Source organism: Anopheles coustani, chromosome 2 (genome assembly GCF_943734705.1).
Source record: "Anopheles coustani chromosome 2, idAnoCousDA_361_x.2, whole genome shotgun sequence".
In the NCBI taxonomy this organism is placed as follows: Eukaryota; Metazoa; Arthropoda; class Insecta; order Diptera; family Culicidae; genus Anopheles; species Anopheles coustani.
In genome coordinates this window covers 39,844,801-39,857,350 of record NC_071289.1, presented here as the reverse complement: position 1 = coordinate 39,857,350, position 12,550 = coordinate 39,844,801, and the positions used below count along the sequence as shown (strand labels likewise).

Genomic DNA, 12,550 nt, shown 5'->3' with positions numbered 1-12,550 from the left:
CTCGAGGCGAGTCTTCAAAATTTTCCAAAACCATCCCAACCCGATAGCAGCAGCAGCAGCTAGAGGTGCGGGTAGGAGGGGGTGGGAGGTGATGATAGCGGGTCCTAATCAAAACTTGCCCGAACTAATTGCGGTTGATCAGCAATTCCGTTTGATCCTCGGCTCGCTTCTCCCCGGGTTGGCGCTCTGTTTACCTTTGACCTTCGGGCGACTACCAAGCCACCGGAATCACGTTGGTACCCGATTCAGTCGTACGGCTGCTACTTTGTGTGTACGTGTACGGGCGCCCCCTGCTTGTGTGTATGTTGACCCCCACCCCATACTTCTTTCCCGGCTTAAGCTCGGGCCAAAAAGAGAGTCTTTGAAAATCTAATTTGAATAAAAATGGCTCACAGAATGTTCCGAAACATCGTTGCCGTCGTCGCCGTGGCCATCTCAGCGGCAGTGTTGCGTTGGAGATTGTCGTCTTGTTCGAGCCTTGCCCGTATATTTTTATCCGCAAAAGACCCGTCCCATCGTTCCCAGGCGAGTTCGTTGGCGGACGGTAAAAAAGCGGAGAACTGGTACCGGAAGTGAAGACATTCAAATAGGGACAAACAGCACCGATGGGGGGATGGGTGAGGGGCGATGGAAGGTTGGCGGTGGCAATTATACTGAACATTCATTTGATTGCAAAGCAAAGCGAGCGATGATCTTCTTATCAGTGGCCCCGGAAAAGCTGTTGAGAAGAGGGCTCAAATCTGTACGCCAATGGAACATATAAATCCAACCTCGTGTTTTCTTTCGTTCCTTCCTTTTTCCTTCTCGAGCGGTGAAACCTCTTTTTCGACATATTTTCTATTCTTTCTTATCCCACGCTCATTCCCCCGTGGCCCGCATGGCGGGTAGGTGGGTTTGGTTACGGAACGTTTTTCCTTTTGTGCCAAATGGAAACAACAAGATGAAAACGTAATTAGGTCGACATTATCTTTCCATTTTTACCAAACAGCCGCCAGTTTTCCCGCCCGCGTACCATATCAACGCGTTCCGCTTTCGATAATTCTTTTTTTTTTGTTGTTTAGCCCCACTCCAGCAAACATTCGGCTGACAAAAGCTGCTGTTTTTCGGAACCGTCCTGGGCTGGCGATGGTGGTTTTGTTGTGGGTGGTTTCGTTCGTTTTTCCCACCGTGCCACGGGAAGAGTTTGATGCGCTGAAGATGGACGGTCTCCTCGGGTTGTTTCATGCTTGCTATCGATTTGCCAACCACCGACCCACGAACGCTCTCCGGGTTTTTCGGATGTGGGATGTTTGGCCGGGGTCTCTGTTTTTATGCGTAATTTGAATGGGGGGGTTTTCGCACAACGCAAGCATCTTCTCTCGGTTCGTCCGTCGTTCGGGTTGCGTTTTCTTAGAACAAGGTGTGCCTTTCCAAGCCATCTTCCAGCGGCAGAATGCCCGATACGAAAAGAACCGTGTCTTTTTTTCCAAACGAACAAGCGATACCCTTACCTTTTTGCTGCGGTTCGATCCGGCAACATTTCGGCCAGCTTCAGCCGGACCGCCACAAGGCATTGCATTATTCTGTTCGCAAACTGTTCGCATTGAATCGTTCTTTTTTTTGCGTTCATTATTACCATGGTAATAATGGTAGCAGCTTGGTACACCAAGATCTGGATGGGTTGTCTTTGTTTTGCCTTTTATCAAACACCGAATATTGTTTCATACCACCTTATGGCGGCTCTGAAGACATTCAAGTGATTTTGATTTATTCAGCTGAATTTATTTAATCATCTTCGCCAACATTTTCATAACGCTTGATAGAATGTTTATGACCTATGAAATGTGACCTATGAAATGTTGACATCATGGGTAGACAAATCGATCTAAAAGTTTTTGGATTTCCTTTGAATTTTCTGTTCGTTTCTCTCCTTTTTTCCGGTTTTTTAACTGTTGTTTTTACCGAGAAGAATTGCATGCCTCCAGGCAACGTGTGCAACATTCCATTAATTGATTCCAAACTTCTCGAGCTGGCATGTACTATTCCAGTTCCAATTTAAAACATTCCACCAAATGATTCAAGTGTTCTATGACATGAATCGAAACCCTGTAACAGGGATACCTTTGGCCTTTTTTATTATTGCAAAATCGTCCAATATGTTTACCATATTTTGATATCTTAGGCACTGCTAATACTATACCTTCTTATGATCAAAATGGTTTAAAATTCGACAAGATATTTCCCGGGAAGCTGCAATCCATGCACGTTCTGAAAATCTGCCGCCAAAAACATAGCACCAATATTAAAAAATAAATCCATTGTCTCCAAAGAAGCGGCCGGTCGGTGTTAATCCGCCCTTAATCCCCGGCTGCCGTATGCAAATTACAGTCTTCGGCAAATTTATTATCCGCCCCTCCTCGATTGGCGGGACGCGCAAGCAAAACACGTATCGTTCTCGCTCTCGAGTGGTTTCGAAGAAGTGTTGAGAAACAAACATAAACCGAAAACGATTAAAATCACTTTCGCTTCGCATGAGCAGCATGAAGAATGTTGCCCGCCATCGAACCGGATGCGAGGGTGGTAGCGGTACCGGAAAACCGGGGCTTTTCCGTTGTTTCGAAAGAAAGCTGGAATCGATTAGTACACAAATCTCGTATAAAAGTCATCAATCTTGCCCGGCGCGCTGGAACACTGCTTCGCTCGCACCGAGCTTGTCAGTGGAGCCGGCATTGTTCCACCGCCCGAGTTGAACGAAATGGAGCGAAGCGTGGTAGGCAAGTGGTTACCGAGAACATATTTCACTTTGCGCGATGCCATTTTCAAACAATCGCTACCGCAGGGAAAAGGATAAATAAATATGAAAAGCTTTGTCGCTGTTTGCCAATATCGCGCCCGATCGCGATGAATGGTTGCCGCGTGTTGAAAGGCAGCTTACTGACACGGCGACGTGTGTCATCAATTTCCGCTTCGATTTCGGGACTTCCGCTACTTGCTCCTTCTCCCTTCCGGCACCCTCGCAACTCGTAGCTTTCACCTGATCCTCGCCATCCCCAACGCCTTGTAATAAATGTGTTCCTACATTGAGAAAGTTCCAAACAACCCCACTCAAACGTAACATAAATCTACGTAAAACGGAAAATAATTTATATCGTACATAACGAGCGCGCGAGGGTTCGATCCCTAATATTCTAATGATGTAGGCGGTAAGGTGTAAAACAAAGGTACAATAAAAAGGTGGACTGTGTGCGTTAGAAAGATAGCCTTCAAATCGCCAGTTTGAGGAACGTTGCGTAACTGTGTGCTGTCATAGCCTTTGCGTAAAAAAGGGCACACCAAAGCAAATATTCCCGTGTGTCAAATCGTCATCATCAAACGCCGATATTCGATTGAAATGTGAAACTGTTTCGTACCGTTATTGCAGATGGAAATTTTTCGGATTTTCCATTCATTTACATGACACGTAAGTTACTGAACGAGTGAACAATGGAGTGTGCTGCAAATGTTGGTTTTGTGGAATTATTTTGTTTTTTCTTTAATTTCTATAGAATAATGGTTTGTTTTTCTTTTTGTATAAACCAATTTTATGGGTTTATCTTCTTTGTAACTGTGCTTAAGTTTTACTTTTATTAAATTGGTTCTTAATTTGTTTTTTTCATCATTTTTTGAGTCGTCTGTTAACTTCCATTGGGTTTTCGTTAACTTTCCATCAAATTTGGTGATTTTTCATGGTAAAATTGATAGCCATGGTAATTGTTTAGAATAAACCACCGTATTAAAATGCCTTCTCGTTTTTTTAAACATGTATTTACAGATCCACCGGAGATCATCAAGAAACCCGTGAACCAAGGCGTCCGAGTTGGTGGTGTGGCAACGTTCTTCTGTGCAGCTCGCGGTGATCCCCAGCCCACGGTGATATGGCGTAAAAATAGCAAGAAAATCATGAGTAAGTATTGTTAACAGTAGTGTTTTATTTTGATTCATTATTTAGTTCTAGTCACGTAGTTCGTGCATATGCATCTATCATTTAAACTTAACTTATGTGACCTGTGACCCCTGTCAGTTAACCCTGCACAAAAGGTTTCCATTTTGATCGATGTAAAAAACACGCCGCTCTGTTGGGTACATTTATTCATCCATTCTGTTTCCTTTCTTACAACGTATACTTACAGTGACCCAATCGCGATACACGGTCTACGACGCTAATGGACTTTCGATGTTACGTATCGAACCCGTGCGTGCGGGCCGCGACGATGCACCGTACGAGTGTGTGGCAGAAAATGGCGTCGGCGATGCAGTTTCGGCTGAGGCCACGCTGACCGTTTATGAAGGTGAGTGACAAGTTACGCTCGATGTATGCAAAATGTACCACACACGTAGCTGTGCAGCTGTGTTCGCCACTTTCGAACCTGCGAGCGCGAACAAAGATCTTATCCGAATTACACGCGCGCAACTTCCTTCACAGCTCCTTCAGCGCCATCATCATTCTGCGCATTATTCTTTCCGTTTTTGTTTCCACTCTCAAGATAAACGGTTTCGGAACTTTTCCCGAACCGCTTTCGGTGTGACAAAATTATACAACCAAAGCAAAGCGGCGACGATGACGTCGGCATGATAAGCGATTTGCATGATTAATTAAAAGTATTTCCTCATATTATGCTAATCAACTTTCCCAACCGTGATTCTTCCGACCGTTCCACGCGTTCGCTAGCTTGCAGCTGGGGTACGGGAAAGGAAGGCGGTGGATGAGAAATAAAAGGCGACATCATGCAAAATAGTTTGAAGATGCATATTTCTCTCCAAGGCGGACGGGATGGAAACCTGTCCGAAAATGAATTCAAAATATATCCATTTATACCGCCAGCGTGGTCATAGAGAGAGAAAGAGAAAGAGAAAAAAAGAGAGTGGTCGCTTACCGCCAGGCTATGTCTATTCTTTCTCCAAGTGTTGGAGGTTGGTTTGTATTCCTTTCTTTTTCCCCTTTGGAAGCGTTTATTGCAGAATCAGATGGTTAGGTTTTATAATAAATTCGCAAGTCAATGTTTATTTTGGAAATTCTGCATCGTTTTGATGTTGAAGGAGGTGTTGAATATTCCATTAAATTAACCTTTCTTTGACCGAACAACTTTCCAAACGTGACATGAGTTCTCGAAATTGTTTTCTAAAAAAAAAAATTTATTTTTAACAATTTTACCCATAACCTATTCCCAATGCTACGGTTCATACTCGGTCCAGTGTTGAAAGAAAATCAATAGTAAAATTGGAGCAGATAAGTTTCTCCATAATATATCAGGTATTCAGACGTAAACATTGTGGATATTCAATGTACAATCATAATATTTAAAGATACTATTTAACTAATAGAACAACCGAAATCATTCGTTACATGTTAATGACTTGAAATTTAATTGCTTTTGCCACTCTGGGACATAAAACTGTTCCAGGCGCTCATAAAACTATCACCACAAAAACGATTCCCTCCAGGGTACAGTTGTTTTCGCATGAAGAAATTTCAAACTTGCCAGCAAATCCATTTCTGCGGTAAGACGCTTAAGCGATGCACAATGGTTGGCTCGTAATGATACCTTCTTATCCCTTTTGCGAAGTGACTCTTCCGAAAACTATCCGCTTTGATCTTGCCCCAAAACGGTTTCAACTAAATGACGCATAAATTACACCCAGCGACCGACTTTTGCCTTTTCGTCAGTGTGTAAAATGCGTCGACTGTTTCTTTTGACTCCGAATTTAAGCTCCTTCGCGTGGCAGTAATCCTTGCGGAAAGAGGCGCGCTACAACTAAACTTGGCACGAATATTACCTATTTCTCCCGGATGACAAGCTCCCGCTGTGTTTTGCACTTCACCAAGCACAAAAGGCACACGGCGCAACGCAAAAAGGGCTGGTGGCAAACTGGCGGGCAGGCGGGCTGAAACAGAAACAATAAACCAGCCGAGTGAGGCATCACATAAACAAAACAAAAAAAAACAAGGGAAAACTGGGAGCAAACTTTTCCAGCCAGAGCTCACAGTTTGCTTTTGCAGCACAACGTTGCTGCTGGTAGTTCGGTGTGTGTTTCTATGTGTATGTGTGTGTTTTTTTGTTCATTCCGCTCGTTTGTTTTTCGGCTTCTTATTGGAAGAATTATTGGCCCCTGCCAGCGCCCAACTTACTATCTTAAATATGTGCCGTACTTAGTCGGGCCTGTTTTTTTTTTATGTTGCCCTTTTGTAAAAGTTGCAAAATTCGCGGGGTGGGCGTAAAGTAACAACAACTGAAGCAATAATTCTGGATTTTTTATCCCTCCCCCATATCTCCTCTCGTTCATGGCGAAGCTCATGCTGCGTTGTGTTTAATAAAACGCAAAATTGAGCATACCGCTCATCCATTACCGTAGGTTTTTTGTTTCCCGAAGTAATCTGTTCGGTTTCTGCGGCCGACAGCTGGGGAAAAACTTTTTTAATAGACTCGCTAGAAAAATGTTTCTTGCGCTCGGTTGATAATAAAGTCATTTGCACTGTTGACATTTTTTTTTTAACAAATTTAATTTATTCATTTTTCATTTATATTTAAGGTCACCACCATGAACTGGGCCGGCTGTTCGTTAATCTTGCTCTTATAAAATTACAAACTCTTACCTATTTAAAAAAAAAACTGTCTCCTCACGAAAAACTAACTGAATAACCATTTTTACAATGCTTCCATCAATGTCAAACGCTGTACGTTGCTAAATACGAGCGGGCGGGGGGAGGAACAAAAAATGGAAACTATTAGAATCAATATTGTTCCAATGAAATTGCTAACCAATGATTTATTCATGGCTCACTAATAGGGCTTTGCACGTCGGCTGCACACAACAGTATCTAAAAGCAACCCGCTAATGTAATCCGCTTTCAGTCTCCACATGATCGTTTTCGAAAATAAATTTTTAACCCATTCGCAGTTGAAAGCATAGCTCCATGATTTCCCGCACTCCGCCTCCTGCATCCCTTTGTCCCCCGAACCCATAAACATTTTTCGCTGTTCATTCGCCATGTTCCACTCTTCTTGTGGCGCAATTGCAAAATGTGACAGAGAGAAGGAAAAAATAAAACAAACACCACAGCCGATGCTGTTCATCGCGAGCGGGCCGTTTTCTCATCCATTCGGGCATTTGTAAATTGTTTTGCTCGCTGCATCCATCTCTATTTTAATTTTTAATTTTCCAATGCATTGTATTCCGTCGTTCTGACGGTGCTGTTGGGTTTCGCGGGGTGGAAGAAAAAAAAACATGGCTGGTCGCTAGGGTCGAGAGTGAAATGCTAAACAACTGGGGCAAGTGATTGGGAAGCGAGCATATAATTTGGAGGCACGGAGACGATGCCTTCCTCTGTCGTGAGTTTGTCGAGCAAAGTAGAATTTAACCCATCATCCGGAAGCATATCCCATTTTGTAGTCTCCACCGTTCGGCTTTGTTTTATATAACTCCGTACTGTTTATAACACGATGGTTAGATACTGCTGCACAGATCGCTACTCGTTTGCACTGGTTTCACACAGCGTGAGTAATTCGCGAGATGCTTTTTCCACGATACGAACCATCCATGGTTGGATGTGGAAAAGTAAGCAATCTCTAACGGAGCTTGTTGCAATCAACCGAACCGTGCTTTTTGTGCAATCGTATACATTCGGATGGCATCTGCCAACGAGGGCAACCAGAGTACGTTTGCTATTAGTGTAGTGTACGTTTGCCTTGCAGCGATCGTGCAGCGTGCTCCTTCTGCGAAGTCCAATACACTTCAAAGGCAACCCGAAAACTGTCTTCGAAATCGACGGTTCCCCGAGCGCGACCCGCCTCAGGCAGTCCGATTCGATCGGAGCGCATAAATCAAGACCCGAGCGGAACGAAATTCGGCACCGAAGTGGAAAACTTCCACACAGAAGCACGCCAAAAACTGGTACTGGACAATCGCGACTGGAAAGATGCAGCGCAAAAGAACCCCAGAAAGGCGAGACACTAATCCACAGCAGACAGTCAGTCCCCGGGAGTCTTCCTTTTCAGTTTTTGTGGCCCAAAGAAAATATGCGCGACCGAACGAAACTTCTTCTTATGCTAATGTTGGATAAATTTGCATTTATATTTATGTGTACTGCACAAGTGGTGTTTGTGTGTGAGTGAGTGTTCACCCGTCGTGGAGCACCGGCTGGCTTTCCATTTTCTTATGAATATTGGCCCCAGAAACAATGCCCGGCACAACTGTGCTTAAAAGACGTAAGATTTCGCTAGCAAACCGTAAGTTTCGAGAGCTGAAGAAAACAACAAAAACCATTGGAAAATAAAATGGCGTGAAGAGTGTACCCGCGCGCCGTGCAATGGTTTGCCCACACCGTTTGATTCGTTTGCTTGGCCCGTTAGTGCTTGGGAACAGCTCTGAAAGTCATCCGCGGCAATGGATGGTAGTACCGACTGGGGTGGGGAAGAGCGGAGAGGGCAGAGTTTACTTTTTATCCAAACGAAAATTACAATCCTGCAGTTGACGCCTCGGAAAACGGACCAGACCAGCCCAACCGGGCGGGAGCACTTGAATATGCATCAAACGACGGTCGAATGACTGTATTCTTTTTAGCAATTCCCGCCAGTGCCGTGGGAACGGAACGTAAAGTCTCGCGCAAAAGTGCCGCGAGGCGAAATGAACAACCTCTCAACTTTGCTGACCACGTGGTGGCAAGTTCCAGCACTCGTGGATGGAGGCGCCTGGTGGCCCACGTTGGTAGTTCCGTTTCGATGGAGACGCCCGGTGCCTCACGACGGAAGCAAGTGCTGGTGGAGACGCCCGGTCCCTCACGATGGAAGATGGAGGCGCCCGGTGGCCGGTGCCGCTGGCAAGAGGGGACCAACTGTCGGGCCACTTTGTCCGGGTGGGCGTTTCTCGAAGTGTAGCGCAAGGCTTAGCACAAATGGGTTTGCAGTTACAATGTTCATTGTTGCCTAAATGAAGAAATTTGCATTGTCGTTTTGTAAAGGAAAAGTTTGGCTGTCACACGACGGAAGTGGCACAGTTCCGCCCAGTTCACGCGCCGGACACCACCATCGCAACCGGTCGCCCCCGGAAAAGCAGTGGAAGGAGGAGATGCACAAAGGAATTACACTCTATATACGAGCAATTTTTCTTTCTGACGAATATTCAGGGCTGCACACTGACAGAAAGATAGAGCGCACATTTATTTCACTCTCGATCGGGGATTTCAGCTTGCGCTCGCCGCCACTCGTAGCCGTAAATGGTGTATTGTTTTGTGTGCCAAAAGGATGCCGTATTGCTGATGAGGAGTTTTTGCGAATCCTCGTTTTTCGTCGTGTTTGTGTACCACTTGCTTCTAGACGTTCTCTGGACTGTATAATGAAATAAGACGAAGTGGCTTCCGAAACCTCACTTGCACGACCGACTGCCGGTCGCTGAAGAACTCTTTTGTTCGTCCCTTCTTACGCTTGACGGTGGATTTGGCAGTAGAACACAAACGGTTTTTTTTTTATTGTAACAGTACTAAATACTTTTTGTGTTTTCTGCAGCATTATTTTTGCTACTCATTGATTACGATGAAAATAATTATTCGCATCTTCAAAAAATCTGTTATAAATATTCCTCGTATTCGTAAGTTTAACGAGAAAAGCTATATACAAAACAAGATGGTACCGAATTACGCAAACGAAACAATTAACAATTTTGTTATTCTAATTCAACCTTATTGGATAGGACTGAAGGACAGTCAATAATTGCTTCAATGTCAAACAGCTTCTATAAAAACGATAAACGTTTGATTCATGCTACACACGCATAGATTACTAAAACGTTTTGATCGGTGAAATGTTTTCTAGAACAAGAATTGTGTAGCTTTCAAATTTAATTGGCGATGAAAAGTTTTAGCCATGTATCTATCCAATTAAAAAATACCAATACGCTCTGGAGTAAAAGAAGTTCTCATGTTAAAATGAAAGCATATAAGACCCATTCCCATGCTACGCCAACGTCCGAAGCTAGCAAGTAAAACGGTGCACCAGTGGTTTTCGTTGCAGCCAACCACTCTGATCATTAAAAACAGCTGGTTAACGCTCTCTTGCTGGTGAGTTATGGCGAGTAGTTCATCACCACCCCGGACCGAATGGTCCGGGGGATATTTGTTATTTGCAGCTTAAATACATTTACACAACGTGGTTAGTTCCAAGGGGAAATATATTATTTTATTTGTAAAACCATAACGCTAATTAAAATATTTCTTTATATTCAGTATGCTAGTTGATGTTAATAGGAAAACCGTTATGAAACATATTTTTTTGCTTGCTTCATTATTTTGCTAAGGCAATCTTTTTTTTTTCTTATGAATAATACGTGAGGTGTAATGAATGAATTATTTAAATTGTAATCTAGGTAATCTAGGTAAAGCAAAATTATAAATTTTCTCGCTAGCAATCATGTTAATTGGAACTGAATCGAGAGATTCTTTTCTAATCACAAAAGTTGCGCGTGCATGATAATCTAAACTTTTACGTTTCAAATTGACACGCAACACCTCGTTTGCATGCAGATAAAAAAACCCAATGAAAAACCGAACAAGCATCACCATTTCTCCTAATTGTTCGGTTGTCAAACTTTTTGGGCATGCAACAGAACGTTACACTGCGTCCAATTTGCCACAAAAAGTTTCCCCGAGCCAACATTTACCAATGTGTGGGTGATTTTCCATTCGTCGATGAAACAGAAAAATCGAAATCGGTTTCGAATCCTGTGCAAACCATTCGGGTTTTTTTTTTCTTTTTCCTTCCATGGTAACGTTTCATGGTTCGCTAGCTGCTGCTCCATGCTTTGAGATCAGTTTCACCACCCTTCGGACGCGTCCCCCCTCTCGTGCACCGCAAAACCACGACATCCGACTGCCATAAACAACGGGCGGAACTCGCGAAACCTAAATTAACGTATGATTATGGCTGCCCGAAAACAAGTTTCACAGTTTCATTTTCGAACTATTTCCAGCCCCATTTGCACCGTTTAAGCATGGTTTCGTACGAGGGAGGAAAGGAACTAGACTTTACCGCCCAGCGCACTCTGATAAGAGGGTTGGATTTTATGCCGTTGTTGTCGCTCTGCCGGCCGGGGGGTGGAATGTTCGAAAATGAGATCGTTCCCGTGCGATAGTGTGTCTTCCTGCTTTGCCTGCTTTCTTTACCAACATTTGCGCCGCGATACAACACAACGTGCAATGGTGCAAGAAGGGCAAGGTAGTGTTGGAAAAGGAAGCCATCACCGGGAGCGCAGTTGGTACGGGAACGGTCAGCGTAGATGAAGAGATATGTTATTGACTCGTGGAACCGCTCCTCGTGCTGTTACAGTTCATTTTGCTTCGGTACAGTTCATTTTGCTCCTCCCACCGGTGTCGGCTAGTAGTTTTTCCGCAGTTTTCCCGCCTCCAGTTGCTTGCGAACGCGTCGTAGCGCCGACGATGAAGACAAAGTAATACTTGTAAAGTAAACAGAACCACCACAAGACACCGCCCGACTGTGTAAAGGACTTGAGAGAGGACGAGGCAGAAAATCCGAATCCGCAACCTGTCGGCGGACGAGTTGGGAAAATCGGTAGCAAAGTTTATGGCGCGCTCGTGATGTGGGTCAGCGGAGGTAACCAGTGTCGGAGGAAGTTTGCGCGGAGCAAGAAAAAGAAAGTACCCCCGGCTGAATGTGTGCTGCCATTACAATTAATTTCAATTATGCCGGACGTTAACGGTGTACATGTATTATTTCGTTTCAATTATATGTGAAACGCTTCTGTGAGCTTGTGGCTTTATTGCAACTCCCTTTACCTCGTACCGAAAGGAAGAACTTTGCCAAGTATTTGGCGCAGGAGGGCGCCTCGGGACGGATCCTTCTTTCACTGTATTTTATGGTTAATGACGGTTAAAACGATAAGGGCGAGAAACTCTCTAAATTGCAGAAATTGCTCGAAGCGAAATGGCTCGAAGTTTCAACTCTCGGCATTTGCACTTTTCTGCATTTGCACTCAAATTGTGGCACAAAAAATAGTAGCACACTTTTCGCACTGTTTCACTCACTCATTCGGTTTCAATACATGTGTTGGATAGGGACGTGTAAAGGCGGTTTTTTGTGCGGGAAAAAGGTCGTTATGCACATATTTCATTTAGCAAAACTGTTTGCACTATTCCACCTTTCCCCCCGCATGAGAAACAGTCTGGCCACAATGGTGAGAGGTGGTGCAGCAATGTGAGAGGCAGGTCATGTGAAGGACATTTCATTTTAATTATCACCGATTGATAAGAAATTTAAAAAATCATACAGTTTATATACCTGATGTAAAAATTTTTGAAAACCGTACATCTCTACCAAGCAAAATGTGATCATATAGAAAATCATGGCACAATTTCTCATCTACGATTGTATATACGAGCAAAGACCAACAAAAATATTTCAACTCTGATCCTGCCATTTTTTTAACACAACACAAGACTCGTTGACAAACAAAGCTCCCGGAGCGAAGCTGGTTTTAAATTTCAAATGTTGGTACAAAACGACATGAAAACGGATGTTTAAATTAT

The 12,550-nt window shown here is 43.8% G+C and overlaps 1 protein-coding gene across 1 annotated transcript in view; it reads left to right on the top strand.

The window, feature by feature from the left end:
- Nucleotides 1–12,550, top strand: part of LOC131267289 (tyrosine-protein phosphatase Lar) — a 155,034-nt gene that overhangs the window by 73,384 nt on the left and 69,100 nt on the right. Inside the window, exons 2-3 of the mRNA XM_058270131.1 lie at nt 3,791–3,922; nt 4,149–4,307. Coding sequence (XP_058126114.1) covers nt 3,791–3,922; nt 4,149–4,307 — 291 coding nt within the window. The remainder of the gene's footprint in view (nt 1–3,790; nt 3,923–4,148; nt 4,308–12,550) is intronic.